This window comes from Ixodes scapularis, unplaced genomic scaffold (genome assembly GCF_016920785.2).
Source record: "Ixodes scapularis isolate PalLabHiFi unplaced genomic scaffold, ASM1692078v2 PGA_scaffold1__304_contigs__length_218370807, whole genome shotgun sequence".
Lineage (NCBI taxonomy): Eukaryota > Metazoa > Arthropoda > Arachnida > Ixodida > Ixodidae > Ixodes > Ixodes scapularis.
The window spans coordinates 106,843,334-106,862,965 of record NW_024609846.1 but is presented as its reverse complement, the minus strand read 5'-3'; the positions used below and the strand labels follow the sequence as shown (position 1 = coordinate 106,862,965).

At 50.2% G+C, this 19,632-nt stretch overlaps 1 protein-coding gene across 1 annotated transcript; it reads right to left on the bottom strand.

The window, feature by feature from the left end:
* Positions 1-17,703: 17,703 nt before the first annotated feature.
* Positions 17,704-18,633, bottom strand: LOC115330194 (sulfotransferase ssu-1-like). The gene has a single exon (XM_029991910.4). The coding sequence runs from the start codon at positions 18,631-18,633 to the stop codon at positions 17,704-17,706; it is 930 nt and encodes a 309-aa protein (XP_029847770.2).
* Positions 18,634-19,632: the final 999 nt, after the last annotated feature.

The following is a 19,632-nucleotide window of genomic DNA, read 5'->3' as shown; positions in this document are numbered from 1 at the left end:
ATTTCTTCTTACGTTCGATGGAAATAAAGTTCCTAGGAAGGTCACGCATCGCGGAAGACTGTTCAGAGTATACACGTACAAACCAACAGCCGTCCTGTGCCTCAAATGCCACGGCATCGACCATAAGGCAGCTGTCTGCACGAGAGAGCAGAGATGTAGGCGTTGCGGTGAACCTCACCCAGAAAAAGAACAATGCGAAGATACCTATTGCCCTTACTGCCATGTGTCGGGACATACAACCTTCGACCCCAACTGCGAGACCAAAAAAAGCATGGACGCAAAGCTACAAAGACCACAGGCAATGACACAGACAAAAAACAAAGCAACAAATGTGGCAAGTGCGTCTCCATGGAAGACGATGGCAACTGCCCTGAACAACCAGGGCACACTTAGAGGAAGAACATAATTTCACCAAAATTGCTTCTCCCCTTACAAGACTTCAACGAGTTCCCGCCGCTGGAAAACACCGGCAGTACCAAGAAGAGCCCCACCGCCACCAACTGCACGACATACAAGCAGGATCTACCAAAGGCCAATGCCAACAAGGCCAAGAGAACGTCTTCAACAAACAAGACATCAATCGAAGCCAAAGAAAATCAACTAAAGGAACTTGAAAGACGTGTGGCCCAGCTCAAAGTGGAAATTGAAAAAAGATAAACAAGAAGAAGAATGTGCCAAGCAACGCAGACAAACAGAACTGGAAAAAAAGAAGCAAGATGCAATCAAGAAGACTGTTGAACAAACGATGGTGCTAATTCCCTCCTTCACAAAGAACCCAACACCATCAGAAAACCCGCCGATCTGCGCGGTTACCCAAGCTACCCAAAACGGGAATTGGGAAGAAAAAGTGCTGCGCTTCGTGGAAACACAAGCTCAGCAAACGCAACAAACACAGCAAATGCTACACCAACGAATTCAGCAACAACTACAGCAGCAGCAACAGATGCAGCAGATGATGCAGCAATTTCAAATAATGATTATGCAGTTCCAGAAATCACAAGTACAACAATGCAGCATAGAGGATACCTCCACCCCCACCCAGAATGCAGAACAAACCATCTAGGGATTCCCGCAAGACTAAGGCACTCGATTTTGTCCAATGGAACTGCCGGGGCCTCCGAGTTCGCAGGGCGGAACTTAATTTACGACTGCAACAAGAACCTAAAGATGCACTACTGTTACAAGAGATAAATGGGGACAACATCGGTCTTAGAGGATACAGAAGCTTGACATCACCCTCAATCATCCACAAAAAAGGCAAGAAAGAAACAGTCCGAGCCCATGTAGCGGTGTACCTAAATAAACCACTGCCATATGAGCAATTAGACACTACTCAATGGTACAACCAAACCCAAGAAATAGTAACAGTCCGCACAACAGATAACGACATCAAGATCATCATCATATCGGTATACTACAGACCAGCACTTTTCACGGACGACGAGCTCAGCTGGCTAACACACTTTGTTAACACGTCTCCCAAGCACCACATCGTAATTGGGGGAGATTTCAACGCATGGCACGCGGACTGGAGACAAGACCAACCCAATGAGAGAGGTGTCAAAATTCAAAAAGAATATGAAAAAGCAGGGCTCAGCCTACTGAATGACCCCGAAATTAAAACCAGACTCGGACGAGGGCCCAAACAAAAAAACACAACACCCGATTTAATCTTTGCATCACAAAAGTCTATAATAACCTGGAAATGCGATAATAATTACCCATGGGGAAGCGATCATTTCCCAATACACATAACACTAGAAATCGGAAGCAAACTTAAACTGAAAAGAAAGAGAGTCCATCATCTGGGATGATTTCAGAACAATCTTGAATCAAGAATACCTCATAACTAACATAGACGAACTAACCCACGCTATGAAAGAAGCATCTGGAAAAGCGACAATTCAGAAAGCAGTAAACGCGGATGGCTCAGATCCTGACACACACCTTCTCTCACTATGGCAACACAGACAGGAATTCATTGACAAATATAGAACATCCAGAAATCGCAAAGACTTAACCGAGGCAAACAAGCTTGCAAAGGAAGCACAATCTTGCGCCAATAAGTTATGTATCGATAATTGGAACGACCTATGCGAATCATTCAACGAGCACACATCAATAACACGAATGTGCAGTATATGTAACTCTATGCTCGGAAAAAAGAAAGAGTGGGGAATCACATCCAATATAGCCCTACGAAGCAACAAAACGCTAGAAGAAGTACTTGAAGAAACGGGCCCACTTTTCTTCCCTCAATCTTCAACCAAGCCGAACGAAATAATATACACCCCAACAGTAGTGGAAGACCAACACCACCACAACTGCGACTTCACCGTCTGGTAGCTTGAAGCAGCAATCGCAAACGGCAGGACTAGAAGTGCACCAGGCCCTGATCAAATAACCAACAGTATGTTGAAGAACTTACCCGAATTTGCGAGAGCTGCGCTGTTGTAGCAGATCAACGTCATCTGGACGTTAGGTGAAATGCCAGAGGACTGGAAGATGTCGTGGGTCACACCCATACCAAAACCCGGAAAAGTCCCAGACAAACCTCAAAACACACGACCAATATCCCTAACGTCGATACTGTGCAAGCTCGTCGGATGGATGACGCTTGCAGGGGTTGACTGGTTCACGGATAAGAATGGTACATACCACCCGGCCCAAACGGGATTCAGAAAGAACTTGGGAACGCGCGACAGTCTAATACTACTTAGAGAAATAATATTGAAATTCACCCCCGAAGCCCACAGTACGAGAGTGTTGGTGGCTGTAGACATCAAGAAAGCGTTTGATTCGCTACCACACGACGTAATAATCAAGACCATGGAGACCCAAGGAATCCTAGGAAGACCCCTTAACTTAATCAACACATTTCTCAAGAATAAAAAAATACGTAATCTAAGTGGGCAAAGATCAAAGTAGCACAAAGAACAATGACATTGGAATGCCGCAGGGTTCTGTCCTTTCCCCCACGCTCTTTAATCTAGCGATGGCACCGCTAGCTTGGAGGTTGGACAAGGGTAGAGACACACCATTTTACTATACACGCAGATGACATCGCACTCTGGACGACACAAGGCACAAAAGAGGAACAGGTCGAAACATTGCAGGCAGCACTTCACATCATAGAGAGTTTCCTAGAAGAAGTAGGCATGAAACCATCAGCCGAGAAAACTAAACTCCTGATATTTGGTAAAGAAAGAGACAGCGCCAACCCCACTCTAAAATTCGACCAGCAGACAATAGAAAAGAGTGACGAACACACCTTCCTCGGAACCCACGTCAACACCAAACTCAATCCCGACAAATGGATCAAAAGAATGCGCGACACATGGAGACACGGCACCTCGATCATCAGAAGAATAGCGAATAAACACGGCGGAGCAGGTGAAGGAATTGCGAGAACGATCGCGCAAGCGGCACTCATACCGAAATTCATGTATGGCTGTCGCTTTTACAGGTTGGCACTGCATCATTGGGCCCGTTTCGAAACCCTGATGAACGAAGCTAGAAGATGAATCTCGGGCCTTCCGAGACAAACAAGACTGGAAGAACTACACAAATGCGTGCCATTTCCGTCGCTGAAAGAATTGGCCTCCACGCAAGAACAAGCACAAAGAGTCAAGATGCAACACACCAAGCAAGGCAGGGAAATCGCCAAACTACTTGGTTGGAAACTCGAAAACAATGCACCAATACCAAAGTTGAGGGGCACGAAATTTTCTGGTTCCCTGACTTGCTCGTTTTTTTAGCACATACTCTGTACGGCTGTGTCATGGCGCATTTTCATTTTTTATCATTTTTTTTATTTTTTATATATATATATTTTTTAGTGTTTTATTTTTATTGGTGATACATCACATGGGTTGAATTCTTTCTGTTCTTTCGTTAGTGACACCGCAAATATATATTGCGATTTTGCGTTCAATAAACTCAGTTGTAAGTCAGCGCTACGTCCGTGTCACTTCTTTGTCTGGTTCTCGTCTTTCCGCGCTGTTTTTAATTCCACCCATACCAGACCGACTACTACCATGGGGGAAGATCGACATAGCCCAGTTGGCCCCTATACCACGAAAAATGAACGGCGACAAAAACAAAGAAAGACGGCGACACAAGGCAATAAAGCACGCCGAGGAAGTAAAAGCCATCATCGAATGTAACGACTCACATACCATCTTCTGCTACACCGACGCAGCCTTCAGTGAACGAGGAAATGCTGCTCTTGCGTGGTATGCTGAAAACACGAAAACTACTTGCACAAAACATGCGCCGTACTGCAGAACAGCGTGTGGGTACCAGTCAGGTGGCACTCAACATATTTTATATACAGTATTTACAAGAAAACCGTAACAGTAGAAAACATCGTCCGATCTAGCCGCCGGTCCGCTCGGTCGCCGAATCGCAAAGCTCGTGTCTCGTGGTCTGTTCTCGTGCGTCTCAGCTTCTTTTCTCTCGCTCCAGTGGTACAGCTGGCACGGCTGCTACAAGAGCAAGAGGCTGAGATCACGGCCATTAAAGACGCCCTGAATGCACTAGGACAAGAAGCCAAATGCGGCACGAGCATCACCATGTTCACAGACTCCCAAGACGCCATCCGTTCACTGAAGAAGCATCAAGAAACATGCAAGGCGATTCGAAATATTACGACTACGGCAATCAAGCTAAGGATGCGCGACATCCGAGCCTTGGTACGCTGGATCCCGGGTCACGAAGAGATCGAGGGCATCGAGATAGCCAACGAGGCAGCAGGAGAGTTCACTCGTTCTTTCTTCCGCTGCCTTCAATGCCGCTCCGAAGCCCCCGCGCCCTCTCGACCCCATCAAAATCCACCACAAACGTCACAACCAATCGAGTCACCGAAGAGCGAACCTGACGGCTTTTACGACCCTTTTTGGGAAATTAAAGCAGCCAGGATCGCTCTGAAGAAAAATATCGACAAGCACAAATACGTGGCACGGGAAAGCCTTCCCAAGGGATTTTGAAGACACGAATCCGTCCTGCTAAGAAGACTTCAAGCAGGAGCTGCAATCACTCCATCAATAACGAAGAAATGGGCGGACGCTAAAAAGAAGAAGAATCCGGACTTTGTACCAAAAGCAGACCAGTGCAAGCACTGCCTAGAGAATCTCAGGGCAGACACTCAACACTTGGTCTGGAATGTTCAAAGCTCGACCAAGGACGCAAAGACGCCCTGGGAGCAGTCAACCATGAAGACAAACCTTCAACACTCGACGAATGGGTAAACCCCGCAGGAGACTCAGAACGACGCAGCCTCATCCTCCGATCGCTGGTCGACTTTCTGAAGACGGCCAACCTCGGCACAGACTTGTAGCTGCCACAATTACAACCCTACGCTCTTCCATCATCCCAATAACCCCCTCCCCTCTGGCCCTACCATAGTGTAAACCCCCAGTTGAATTTCATTCTTAATAAACGTTTTCTGACCTGACCTTACCTGCTGCAATGACGACAACAGCCGAACCATAGCAATCAACAGTTTTAGTAGGCCGTACGCTATAGCTTTGCGTACGCAAGGAGATTGCGGGTCGTGAGTGCGCAGGCACAGAACGCAATAGAAGGGCTAGCGTATTGCGTACGCACGCAACGCTGGGGATTTTGCGTTGCTGGCTAGCGCGCCTTGCGGGACGCTCTCGAGAGATCTCGGACCCAACGAGAGCGCCAGTTTCAAAATGGCGGTTGCCTCGACTGGCGCAGCAAGGGCGACGTGGTGTTTTCGAAGTTCTGTGTTACCTGAAACTGCGTGGTGTTCAGCTCGGCGATTCTTTCTGGGACCTACCGCGGTTGAATCAGATCGCCCTGCAGCTGAAGGAGTGCACAGTGGAAATGTTCGCCGCTCGCAGTGTGCGTCGACGCTGCGATCTGCTCAACGCTAAGCCTATTCCCACTGTTCATCGACGACGGACGAACGACTCTAAAAGAAATCGCCGAAGTTCTCGCTATGCACTGGACATCAGGGTCATGAATTTCATTCCGCGATAGCATTGATGAAAGGTGCCGTTTCCACGGGACGACTGACGGAGGCTCCGTGATCGAATGTGGCTATACGCACTCGTACTCGTAGCCTCTGTACCCCGCAGAAAAGCGCGCTTGACGAGGCAGCTGTGGCTTGGTTTAATCTGAAATAAAATGATTGGACACTTTTTCTTTTTCAATATTTCTTTCCAGGAGCATGGTTGCGCTATAAGAACGCGGAATTCTACGGCTCTAGCAAATTTAAGCAAGATCATGCGCGGTGTTCACTCGAAAACGTAACGCACAACTAAATTCGGTCCGAGCAGGTCATTTTTAGCGTACTCTATACTATTGCGTATTGCGTACGCAAGATCCACGCTATACTAAAACTGTCTAGTGTCTGGAACGCAGCGCGTGCCCTGTGCCTTGCCAACCCCTGCGCATGGCTATGATCAACATTGGCGGCACATAATCGGATCCGGATTACGTGGCCACTTGTTGGTGGTGGTGGTGGTAAAAACTTTTAATTGTTTTTGATTTGTGGGGTTTCCCCTCCTAGGTTCAGATCCCCACGTCCAGGGCCCCGCAGGCTACCACTATTTTTCTGGCCCGAGTGATCAGCTCTCGCTGTTGCTCAGGGCCTGAACCGAGTACGGCAGTCTCCCAGGAGGATGTGGAAGGATTTGGTATGGGTCGGATCCCTTCTCCGAGTGGATTCGGCCAGGCCCAGGACAGTGATAGAGTGTGGGGGTCGGGGAATTGCAGCCCGGGCATGTGCCCCGATAGCTGCCAGGAAAGAAGAGGTGAGGGTGGTGTAATTAATTGGGTTGTGTGTGTGTTTATACAGCCTAGAACTTGGTCTGCCTCACAGGGGCGACGAGTCTCCCAGCTGTAGATGAGCAATTTAGCCAGTGCGGTGCAGCCGCTAGCCTGGGGTCTTTAACGTGCATCACGCAGTAGTGATACACGACCGCACGCCGGTACGATGCTCATCCAGATCGAAACGGGCAGGGGTGGGGCTCGAGCCCAGGATCCCTGGGTTCTGCAGCGCGAGCTTTCGCTCCACGTGCTCCGAGCTGGTGTGCGCTAGACCACTCGGCCACCGATCCCCCTGAGGGTGGTGTAGATTTGGAAAAGTCTGTGTTTGTATGCGCCTCCATTCGGTAGCCTCGCGTCTGTTCAACTCTTTGTGTGGAGGTGGATATGTCCTTCGCCCAGATCGGCAATATTCTGTAACCTGATTAAAGGTTTCGAATTGCGGACTTTGTGTGGGGCGTTCTTCAGTTTCGTCGTCTGACTGTTGACGGTTGCAGACGGGTCTAGTCGAGTTGCTCTCGACCAACTCCTCTTCCCCATGCCAGGCTGCTCGGAAGGTCAGTCCTCGAGCGAGAGAGTTTGCACTCTCATTACCCTGAAGAAGAGTGTGGCCGGATGTCCACAGTATGCGAATCAAAGGGAGTTTTTCGTGGGTTAGCTGGGCTAGGATTCTGAGAGTCGGTGAGTATGGTAACCGTTTCGTTGTGATCGTACCTCCTTGTGTGTTGGGTGCTAGTTATAGCTAGGGCTATTGCCGCCTCCTCCGCTTCTGCGACGAACAGTGATCCGAGCAAAGAGGCAGCTGCTCGCCTCTCACTGTTCGGGCCGCACACCGCAAAGCACCTGCCCGAGATGGGAGTAGAGTACAAGGCCGCGTCCGCATAGAGCACGTCCGGGTCTTCCTGATAGCGTCTGCGAAGGTACCTGACTCGGGCCAGTCTCCTTTCTGGGAATCGGCATTGTTCGAATCTTCGCGGCTATCGTCGGATGAGCCGGTTTCCGCTCCGATTCCTCTTCCTTCCGTGTTGAATGCCCGTCGTATCCCAGTCGCCTGAGCAGTGCTCGCCCCGTCCGCGTACGGCCGAGCCGAGTCTTCTGCCCAATCTGTTGTGCCTCGACGAGCTTCTCTACTGTATTATGTAGTCCCAGTTTAAAGAGTCTTTCTGTTGAAGTGTGTTGAGGTAGGCCGATTGCCGTCTTCACCGCGATGCGCAGTGTAGCGTTCAGCGAATTGATCTCCCCCCGACGCAAGTTGTTGGTAGGGAATGTGATAAGTTACCCGGCTGACTGTCAGAGCCTGCACAATTCGGATATAGTCTCCTTCCTTGAGTCCCCTTCTTCGGTTGGTGACTCTTCGGATGAGGTGAGCCGTCTGTTGGCTCTGTTTTCGGATCATCTGGACGGTGAATGTGGCTTTCGAGTTTTTTTCTAGGTATAGTCCCAAAATCCTTAGTCTGTCCGTCTTGGGTACGGCTCTGCCATCTATTTCGACGGCAATGTCCTGGAGTATCTTATTTCTGGTTGGCCCCCGGATGAGGAGAAGTTAGGATGATTTGTCTGCCGTGTATGAGAGCCAGATTTTTTTAGCGTACGCCTGAGTAGTTTCAGCCGCCGCCTGTAACGCGTCCTGAATTTCGCCGTCCGAGCCTCGTACAACGCGTACAACGCGTGCCTGATGCCCGGAATAGCATCTAGCAGGTCCGGTAATCCCGCCATTGCAACGTTAAATAGTGTTGGAGAAAGCACCGACCCCTGAGGTGTACCTCTTCCCGTGAGTTGGATGATCGAGGCCGGAGCGCAGGTCCGGCCTCATCCAAAACGAACCAGGAGTCCGGTTCGTTTTGGGTTTTGTTGCTCCGTTGTTCGATTAGGGCTCTTTTGGCCGGAGGTGGTTTGGGGCTTAATTCCCCTGTTGTTGTCGATCTCGGGTGCACTTGGGTTTGTTTGTGTAGTGTGTGTGGGATGGGGAATGGTGATAGAGGATTGGGAAGACTGTCCCGCTCGGCTCACCTGCTCTCTTCGGTCTGGACTGCTTATTGCTGTGGGGACCTGGACTTCTCTCTGGTCCTGACGATCTTGTGCCGTCCGTTTGGTTTTCTTTCTGGGTTTTCTTCTTTTTTCCCGATTTTCCCGGTGCTGGTCTGTACTCGCTTGGTACGGGTATTTCCATCGTTGGTCCGTGGTACAAATGCTGGTTCCCCGGGTTCCATCCCGGTGCATGTGTGAGGGCCGCTGCGTAGCTCTCCGGACCCGCGTTGGCCAAAAGAGCGTAAGGGTTTGTTGTAGCGACTCCTCCACTTTCTAGCGCCGGCCAGTGGAATTGCGAGGTCATCGTTGGCGGTGAAAGTTGCCGCTGCCATTTATGTAGCGGCTGTAGCGGCTGTCTAGGGTTGGTATTGTATTGGCTCTGCTGTTCCTTGGTTCTCTTGAACTGTCTCCGTCTCTGTTGCTGTTGCGCTCTCTACTGGTCCTGGAGCCGGCCCTTGTTATACGGTTCACGCTTTCTCGCCGGGCATTTGGGATCGTTGGACGGATGTTGTCCTTTGCAGTGTATGCCGTAGGGTGAGCATTCGTGCTCCTCCATATCTCCGTTGAGGAGGCCGCATGTAGAGCACTTGTTCTACTTGGGGTAGGGGCATACGTCTCTTCTGTGCCCTAGCCTGAGGCAAACACCGCAAGTCTGTTCCTTGGGAAAGTAGGGTTTGCACCGGCATTCCACCGTTCCGAAGCGTACGAAGCGTGGTACCCTGATTTTTTGGAATGTGATGAGCGCCGCATCAGACTTGCCCATCACGCGTGCGTTGAGAACTCTGGGGCCTTCGGGTCCCATCGGTTTGATTTTCTCGGTGAGATATTTACTGCTGAACCCGAATCCGATCTTGGTTATGACTCCTCTGCAGGTGTCGTCCAGAGCGGCGATGTAGGCTCCAATGTCTTAGTCCTGCCCGTTCCAACTTAGGTGTTTCACTCGGGCGATTCTTTCCGCCGTACCGACGTTGGCTGTACTGAAGATCATTAGGTTCTGGTCCATGCGGATTCGGATTGTCGAATCGTCCCCCTCCTGCTCCTTGAGGCCGCACTCTGTGGAGTGATTTCCTCATCTCTTGGGGGGCTTTTTCGGCGAGCGTGAGCCCATCGAAGGGCCTAATAACTACCTTGTAGTCATCTCTGGGAAGTGGTGGGAGTCTTTCGGCCACTGGCTTTCGTTTGGTCCGGGAGCCGCCATTTTTTGCCGGGTTCTTTGGGGAAGCCGACGGAGATATCCGGTTTTTCCCGCCCTTACCAGTGTCTGCCGCCATGTTGCTCCTCACGCTCTCTCGCGTCGAAGCTTCGGGAACGTTATCGGGTTTTTGGAGATTTCGTGCTGATCTCCTCTTGCCCCTCCTCCTTAGAATCTCGGTTCATAGGAGGTTGTTTCCCTCGTCCTGGTGAACGGTGGAACAGTTTTGGAAGCTTACAGACCCTTCTCCCTTTGTATGAGTTCGGGATCTCTGGAGTTCCGACGTATGTCCTGGGGGCTCGTGATCTCGGACCGGCTTGTCCCTGGGTTCCTGGTTCATGCTTTCGTGAGGTGTTTCGGCCATTTCGCCCTAGAGGCGCCGTGGCCAGGGGCCGATGCCACGGGCAGCCGTCCAAGAGTCCAGGGGGGCTATGTTGCACGTTTTGGACTCACAGGAGACTAGGGAGAAGGAAGTGGCGTAGGCGTGTATGAACGTATCTTAGCAGCACCACGCAACGCGTCTTCATCGACTCCAGCAATCAACATCCAAAGAGCGTTGTTGACGTCACTTCCTTCTCTCTAGTCTCCTGGGAGTCCAAAACGTGCAACATAGCCCCCTGGCCTACGTTAGGCTTAGCTCCTGCCGCCCCGTCCTCGATGGAAAGATCCCTATATTTGGGAGAGTTTTGCGCTCACTGGCGAGAATCTTGGCACCTCTTATAATTGATGAAAATGATCACCGGGGAGGTGGTTGGCCCCGGTGGGGCCAGTTGAAGATATGATTCAGGAGCAGAAAAATTGAGGTCGGAAAAACACGTCCGCACTCTAGCTGCTCTTCTTCTTTCCCCTGGCCGCTTGTTCTGGCTGCGAGTTGAGGGGGTGAACTCTGCTCGTTTTTCTTTATTTTTTTCTGCGACTTCGATTGTGTGTGGTTAAAACGAACGGGTGTTTCACGGGCCATTAACGTCAGGGATCTGTTCTAAGCGGTATTTGCGCAAAGTGCAAAATCGTTGCATTGCACCATTAAAGATAATAATAGCCGAACTCTAGCAATGTCTGAAACTCCGCCCATGCTCTATGCTTTGCCAACCCCAGCGCATTACTATGATGAACGCAGACGGTATGTAATTAGCGTCAGATCACGTGACCGCTTGTTTCAATTGTGAGTTGAGGAGAGTAAAGCAGTTTTTTTCCTTTATTTTTTATGCGTCTGCCATTGGGCGGAGAGGAAAACTATTGGGTGTTTCGCAAGTGATCGACGTCAGGGATTAGTTGGTATTTACTGAAATACACAAATTGTTGCACGACTCATTTTACACGCACATGTCATTGAGTCACCCAAACATGTTTTCGTTGTTGCTGAACTGCATCAGGTAGTTGTCCCTGAGAATAGAAGCATTGAAATGACTAAATGTGACTTATTAATCCGACGTTACATATAACTGCAACTGTATACTGGGGGGATACCTGAAAAGAAAGATCCTCCTCAGAGAAGCAGCCGAACGTTGGGAGCCTCTCTGGGTTGCACAAGTGTGTGGTTCTCAAATTCTTCCCCAAGTTTCGACCACCCCCATATATTTAGTGCAAAACGTGGTGCAAAATAAAACCAATAAAAAATTAAGGTCGAGGATGAGGCCCCACGTCAGCCATCTTGAAGAAGCTTAAAATTTGACACCTAGATGGTGACAGTTCCCTGTGCACTTTGCAGGTTCACCACAAGCTCAGGCCCGCGATCACGCGGTGCCAGCGCTGCCCAGTTTGCTCCGCTAGCACCGCCAGCTCATCTATCGGAGGTCGCCAAGCTGGGTACTTTCGGATATGGACTTCTGATCTGCAGTGCAGTAGTTTCTACATGCTTTTGCGCAAGCCATCACGAAGTGAAAAAAATATATTGCCGCTTGACATCTCTTCTTTTTTACAGCGGAGCTGTTAAGGGCTAGTTTCCCCAGGATCGTGTCTGCCAGCAAATATATGTACACACAAAACTCTGGACAGCTACCGCCATCTATGAGCGACGGCAGCAACCAAGCAGAAGCTGGTTGGCCACAATATGGTGTTTCAGGGTGGCGATTCGAAACAGTGCTAATAGTGACGCACACATTTCACGTGACTTCTGCCGTCCAATGATGCCGCTGGAAATCAAAACGTACACGGCTAGAGTAAGGCTGTTGCCGGAAAAGCATTGAAGAATGGGAATGTGGTTCTCTGACACAGTATCGCGGATGTACACTACATATATCACACTAAACCGCTGTTCGAAAAATTGAAGATTAATATGCTAGTGTATGGTTTTTTGTTTGCTTTCCTTTTCAGAACAAATGAATTCATTGAATTTTTTGGGCGCACTTCGAACTTGAGTAAAAAGGAAATCTCAATCAGGATGCGCTGCTCTGAGATATGGTATGTTCCTCAGTTCCGCACGAATCATGTTTTACAATCCCCTCGCCATATGTTGCCTTCTCTACTCAGCAGGTACCATCTAGAAGACATAGATATATACTCTCTCACTAGAGCTGAATTGTATATGTGCTTTATTTAGCACGGACGTCTCTGCGTGACATTTTTCTTTTTCTCACTTTCGCATAATATGCTTGCTGCCGAACGTTCCTGCGCTCTCACTTGTTTACTCTGTTTATTGTTACTGAAGTACATGCCTAGTGGGTAAGAGAAACTCTATATGCTGTATAACGAGTCTTTTCAATGTATCACAGTTTTCAGTGAGATTGCTATACTTATTTTGCTTTAGGGCCCCAGACCCAGTCAAGTTATTATATGGTAGCTTTTTGTCTGGAGGCCCGCCAGAGTAAATTTCTGGAAATAAAAGCTTTCATTTCATTTCATTCAGTGACACTAGGAAAAACACAAAGCTGAACACAAAAAGGATTGTGATCCTTATTGTTTTTTTTTGCAGAAAGTTTTAATAGGTAAGTAAATCCCCGTTTTGCGCTTTATAATCACGCGTTTATTCTAAGACCAAGTGTGCGTTTATTCTAAAGCGAAGGTTGCGGTATTGAATTTTTGGGGTTTTGGGACACCCTAATTTATCACGGAGAAATCCGGGTTGAATCTGTATTCGTAAATACACGCAACATATTTACGAAACATATTTCTCTCGGTAATCATTACAATTCTGTTGTGTGGACATCGCGAAAAGAATCCTTTTAATCAAGAAATGAATAATGCGGAGAGGAGCGGAGAGAAAAGAGATGACAGCGTGCGGCGATGTAAGAGTGCCGTGCTCTGACTGCAAGGATTCGTGGGTAGACCTTACCGCCGTGTCCCTCCAATCAGGGCGATCAAGAGTGTTGTGTGCTTTTCACGCGGGGTCTGGCGTTCGAACGCCGAACGTCGAACCCCGGCGTTCGGCGTTTCTTTCATCACCTGACTCCACATTTGTGCGCGGGTATGAGCGAGAACGTGATGACGTGGCGAAAGATCGACGTATGACTGGTCCAGAGAGCTCGTGTCTTGCATCGTGATGTCAGCTTAGCGATGAAATATATAGCTACGGGCATATACTAAAGAGTGGACGATGCATGCGGTCGTTGTACAGTGAGAACGAATCGTCGACCAAGCGTGAACTTAAATATAACTGGAATCCAGAATGATTAAAACTAATTAATGAAACTACATGAGCGTACTTGTGTTGCCGAGGGTCTTCGGCCGTGCGACTTCCATACTAGGAATTTCGCAAAGGAAAAACGGCTGGAAAGTTTCCTACGTCGGCTACGCGCATATCCTGTGAGAGAAATATCCTCGAGTAGTTCATGCGTTTAGAGACAAACACAGGAAGGGCAATTAAACATTTATTTGGAAACAACAAGGTCAAGCACGGCCATATTGCCGCGCGCGCTGGCCAAGTAGGCAGCGCGCGCGTGGCCTAATGGTTATCGCGCCTGGCTCCCACGCGAAAAGCTAGGGTTCGAATCCTGGGAGCGACGTGTCTTTTGTTTATTCCTGTAACTTCGTGTTCTGGAGAATTCGAGAATCATGTTGCTTGTTCCAGGCCCGAATGTTCTACGCGTCGAAGTTTCTACGTCGATTATTCCCGAAGATCACGCATGTACATAAGGGGCTCCGCGTGGCGAGCCGCAGTCAGTTTCGCACCAGCGTTCGACTCTGTTGCTACGCCGACTTCGACGCCCGCGACGCTCTGTTATTATCTTTTGTACTCGTTTATTTTTCTGGCACAAGTTCGCCACATTAAACGTTTATTTCTTTCTGTTTATTTCCTGTTTTTTGTTTGGTCACCACCCGTGACATTTGGTGGAGGTGCGGGGTAGTATGCAGTGGTTCGACGATGGCCGGTGCCACTGAGACGAAGGATCTCTTGCGTCAGCTGGGCCATGAACGAAGATCCGCGATCTGTAATCAGAACTTCGGGAGCGCCGTGCCGGAGGACGATGGACTCGATGAAAAACTTGGCGACTTCCACAGCAGTCCCTGAAGGAAGAGCTTTCGTTTCGGCGTACCGCGTGAGATAATCTGTGGCGACGATGATCCAGCGGTTCCCCGACGTCGAAGGCGGAAAAGGACCAAGTAGATCCATTCCGATCTGCTGGAAGGGTGTAGTTGGAGGAGAAATGGGCTGCAGAAGTCCGGCCGGCCTCGTCGGCGGTTTCTTGCGTCGCTGGCACTCGTGGCATGATCGTGTGTATAGGTGGACGGTCTTGGGGAGCTTCGGCCAGTAATACTTTTCACGAATACGGGCCAGTGTCCGGCTGTAACCAAGGTGTCCGGATGTCGGGTCGTCGTGGCAGGCTTGGAAGATCTCCTCTCGAAGGTCACTCGGGATTACCAGCAACCAAGGTGTGTTGTTGTTGCCGAAGTTCTCTTTGTAGAGTACACCTTGTCGGATGGCGAAGGTCGGCAGTACTCGTGAGAAGACATGTGGCACGGTACTCCTGCCCCCTTCCAGGTGCTCGATTAATGCGCGCAGCTCAGGATCGTCCCGTTGACGTCGTGCCATATCGTCGGTGTTCACTGCTCCTAGAAAGCACTCGTCGTCATTGTCGTCGCTGCAGCCGGAAGGGGTTTCGACGGGGGCTCTGGACAGGCAGTCGGCGTCGCTGTGCTTGCGGCCTGACTTATAGACCACTGTCATGTTGAACTCTTGTAGTCGAAGACTCCATCGAGCGAGGCGTCCTGATGGGTCCTTCAGCTTCGCAAGCCAGCAGAGCGAGTGGTGGTCCGTGACTACACGGAACGGGCTGCCGTACAAGTACGGACGAAACTTCGTTATTGCCCAGACGACCGCAAGGCATTCTTTCTCAGTTGTGGAGTAATTTTTCTCCGCCTTGGACAATGTCCGACTTGCGTAGGCGATGACTCGCTCGATGCCTTCTTGCACTTGGACTAGTACTGCGCCCAGTCCCGCGTTACTTGCGTCCGTGTGAATTTCTGTTTCCGCGTCCTGGTCGAAATGTCCAAGCACAGGAGGAGTCTGGAGTCGTCGTTTCAGTTCGTCGAATGCCTGCTGTTGCTCCTCGGCCCATTCGAACTTCTTGGCGTCCTTCGTGAGATTCGTAAGTGGTGCGGAAATCCTTGCGAAATCCCGAACGAAGCGTCGATAATAGGCACAAAGTCCAAGGAATCTTCGCACGGCCTTCTTATCTGTCGGCGCTGGAAATGCCGCGACGGCGCGAGTCTTCTCGGGGTCTGGGCGGACGCCTTCGTTACTAACCACGTGGCCAAGGAACTTCAGTTCGTCATAGGCGAACCGGCACTTTGACGGCTTGAGTGTGAGTCCGGCGGTCTGAATGGCTTGAAGAACAGCTCGGAGTCGTCTCAAGTGCTCGTCGAAGTCAGCTGAAAATACTACGACGTCGTCAAGGTAGACGAGACAACTCTGCCACTTCAGCCCTGCCAGTACGGTGTCCATGACACGCTGGAAAGTTGCTGGCGCCGTGCATAGTCCGAAGGGCATCACCTTGAACTCGTACAGTCCATCCGGCGTGACGAAGGCTGTCTTCTCTCGGTCCCGTTCGTCGACCTCGATTTGCCAGTAGCCGCTCTTCAGGTCCATCGATGAAAAGTATCGAGAGTAGCGCAGCCGGTCTAGAGTGTCGTCGATGCGGGGGAGTGGGTAGACGTCTTTCTTCGTAACCGTGTTGAGCTGCCGGTAATCCACGCAGAACCGAAGAGTTCCGTCCTTCTTCTTAACCAGCACGACTGGAGAGGCCCATGGACTGCTTGAAGGTTGGATTATGTCGTCATTCAGCATCTCTTGAACTTGCTGATGGATCACCTCCCTTTCCTTAGCGGAGACTCTGTACGGCGATCGATGCACAGGGCGCGCGTCGTCCTCAGTAACGATGCAGTGCTTGGCAACCGCGGTCTGGCGCACCTTCGACGACATTGCAAAGCAGTCGCGGTATTCGGCGAGGAGGTTAACCAGCTGACGCCGTTTAGGGTCCGGAAGCTTAGGGTCAATGTCGAGCTGCGCTGGCGACGTACTGTCTTGCTGGGGCGGCGAGGATTGCCCCATGAGCCATCTGACAATGAGAGCGACGACGCCCAGGCGGTTGCTCAACGCGCCGAAGAAGTCCGCCAGCTCGCCCGACTCATGATTCAAAACCAGCAACGCGTCGACGCGGGCCGCTACAACCTTCGTCGCAGGGACGTTCACTTCCAGCCCGGAGACAGGGTGTGGGTGTGGACGCCCATCCGTCGCCGCGGCCTCAGTGAGAAACTGCTGAAACGGTACTTTGGACCATACAAGGTACTTCGTCGCCTCGGCGAGCTGAACTACGAGGTGATGCCCGATGGAACACGGACTTCATCACGCCGCCCTCCACGACCAGAAGTCGTCCACGTCGTGCGCATGAAGCCGTACTACGCTCGATAGGACAGTGGACCTTACGTATTCCAAATGACTCTTTAGTTTACAGGTCTTTTTTGTTTGCTTTGTTTTGTTTTGTGCTGCATCGGGGCGATGCACTTTTTAAAGGGGGGAGTAATGCCGCGCGCGCTGGCCAAGTAGGCAGCGCGCTCGTGGCCTAATGGTTATCGCGCCTGGCTCCCACGCGAAAAGCTAGGGTTCGAATCCTGGGAGCGACGTGTCTTTTGTTTATTCCTGTAACTTCGTGTTCTGGAGAATTCGAGAATCATGTTGCTTGTTCCAGGCCCGAATGTTCTACGCGTCGAAGTTTCTACGTCGATTATTCCCGAAGATCACGCATGTACATAAGGGGCTCCGCGTGGCGAGCCGCAGTCAGTTTCGCACCAGCGTTCGACTCTGTTGCTACGCCGACTTCGACGCCCGCGAAGCTCTGTTATTATCTTTTGTACTCGTTTATTTTTCTGGCACAAGTTCGCCACATTAAACGTTTATTTCTTTCTGTTTATTTCCTGTTTTTTGTTTGGTCACCACCCGTGACAATATTCCGGAATGATTGTTACGATGTGAAAGCAAATCGGGGAAAATGGATCAAACAAGAGATGATTTTTTCGTTGATCATGTTAACCAGAACAGAGCGTGCGTAGGCAGCCCTGAATGAAAAACAAAATACGCCATTCTCGGTTCGCTCATTTACGCACAGATACTGGGATACTGAACAGAAATATGTCTTAGATGACTTTTATACTTTATTTCAAGAGTTACGTAAAAAGCTGTTCGAGGCATTGAGTTGTTAGAGCGAATCAACTTGGGTGAAAAATGCACGAATAGAAAACGAACAACCAACTTTTTACTTCTCATTCCATAGCTGCATGAGATCTGTGCCCAAAGTCATCTCGTCAATCCTGGTTTGCATACGTTGGGTTTGCTCCGGTGTAAATAACTCCTTCCAACTATTCACTTTTCCTTTCCGAAAGAACCTAAAGCCATTCTCTTCATCACTCTCGGTTCTGATATTGTTGCCCTTGCCCATACGTGTGGACAGATCCCCCAAGACCGCCGAAAGAACCTTCGCTCCCGGCTCGAGGACACGGCTCATGAAGTCGAAGCTGCTTTTGTTCAAGATCTCCCGAAACATCGTTTGGTCGCCCTCGAGCATCTTTCCGTACTCTTCACCCAGAAAATAGGCGAGTTTCAGGATCATTCCCGGGGTATCTGCTTTCAGTTGCTCGTACGTGAAGAAAAAGACGTTCGGGTCGCCCTTGCGGGCGTACCCGTGGAGCACATGACCGAAGTAGTCCCCGTAGCATAGGTCTCCCGTCACAAAAGCCTCGAAGAAGTCGTCGAACGTGCCGTCTTCGAACTGGAACTCGGTTATGCCCCGCATGAAATGGTAGAGCGACACACACGTGTCCCACGGATTCCGAGCGACGTACACGTACTTTGCCCTGTCATTGAAGTTCTGCAGGAGCAGTTTTTGGTGGGTCCCCAACATCCTCGGCAAAGGCAAGCCTTCTAGGGCTTCCGGACCGTGGTTTTCCAGGCGGGGAGTTTGTCTCATGAAGTCGGGAAAGCTGGTCGCGCCCTGTCCGCGACCTAGGATGAGTTGGATGATGTGCATCGTCCACAGGGTCCCGCTCTTGGGGTAGGTCACGAGGATTATGTCTCCGTCGCCCGGTCTGTAAACGACAGCCTTGCGGGCCATAGCGGGAGGGACGAGAGGAGAGTATCTGATGCCATCGACGAATTGAGAGAGCGGAACTCGGCGCTGATGATCCATAGTGGTCGAAGGTCGTTGTGATCGGAGGTATACCTGTGGGGTAGACATGATTTCTGTTAGGTTGCTTATGATCGTTTCCTTCTTATACGGTGGTTCTAAGGATATATACGGTACATAGGGCAGAGATACTGGCCAATTGATCCTAACTAGTACTTTAGAAAGGCTTTAAACTTATCCATTAAAGGGGTTATCACACGGGTGAGAAATCCTTCCACTTGCTCCCCGGGATACGCGTCGCGTGGTAAGTTCCATGCAACGTTTGGAAAGAAAGCAGCTTCGAGTTCATGGGAAGTGTATCATAGTCAAAACACAAGCGCGCAACATGTCCGGTATAGCCAAAGAATTCCCGCGGACATGTTCCCGGACAAACATAACCTATAAAGTTAACCCGAGACAAGGAGCAAACATAATAACAAAAAAGACGGACAATCATGCACAAAAAAAAACATATTCCGTTTTACTTTAAGTCCGACCGGAAGCTGACGCTACCTTCCGGTGGAGCCAATCAAACAGCGACAAAAGTGCATCGTCATTGCGCTCCTAGTCTTTGTGTACCCTTGCAATCGCCGACAAAACCAGCTACGCACAGTGAAGCGCCGTCTATTAGGGCGTTAATCGATAGGAAGGACCACTTTGCACCTGAACAAACGCTACGAATGCGAGCCTCATCTCGCAAGGACGGCGACTGACCTCGGAATGTGCGTGGGATACCGAAGGAAGCACGAAGCTGATCGAAGCTGGTATTCGGAGAACTTGAAGCCAGGTTGCGCCGGAGTGGCAGCTTTCGCTCTTCTGGACGCCCGAATGTTGTTCAGTACAGGAATATGTCAGCGGTATGTACCGGGAGAGGGAGTAAATGGGTGAATTTGAGTGCAGCAGGTGCAACATCGGAAGGCTACGTACGGTGCGCCAATCAGCCGAAACGTGTCCTCCGCGCATGAGAGGGGAATTCCTCTCTAAGAGAGAAAGCGCGCTGATTGATCATGTGCGCTACGAAGC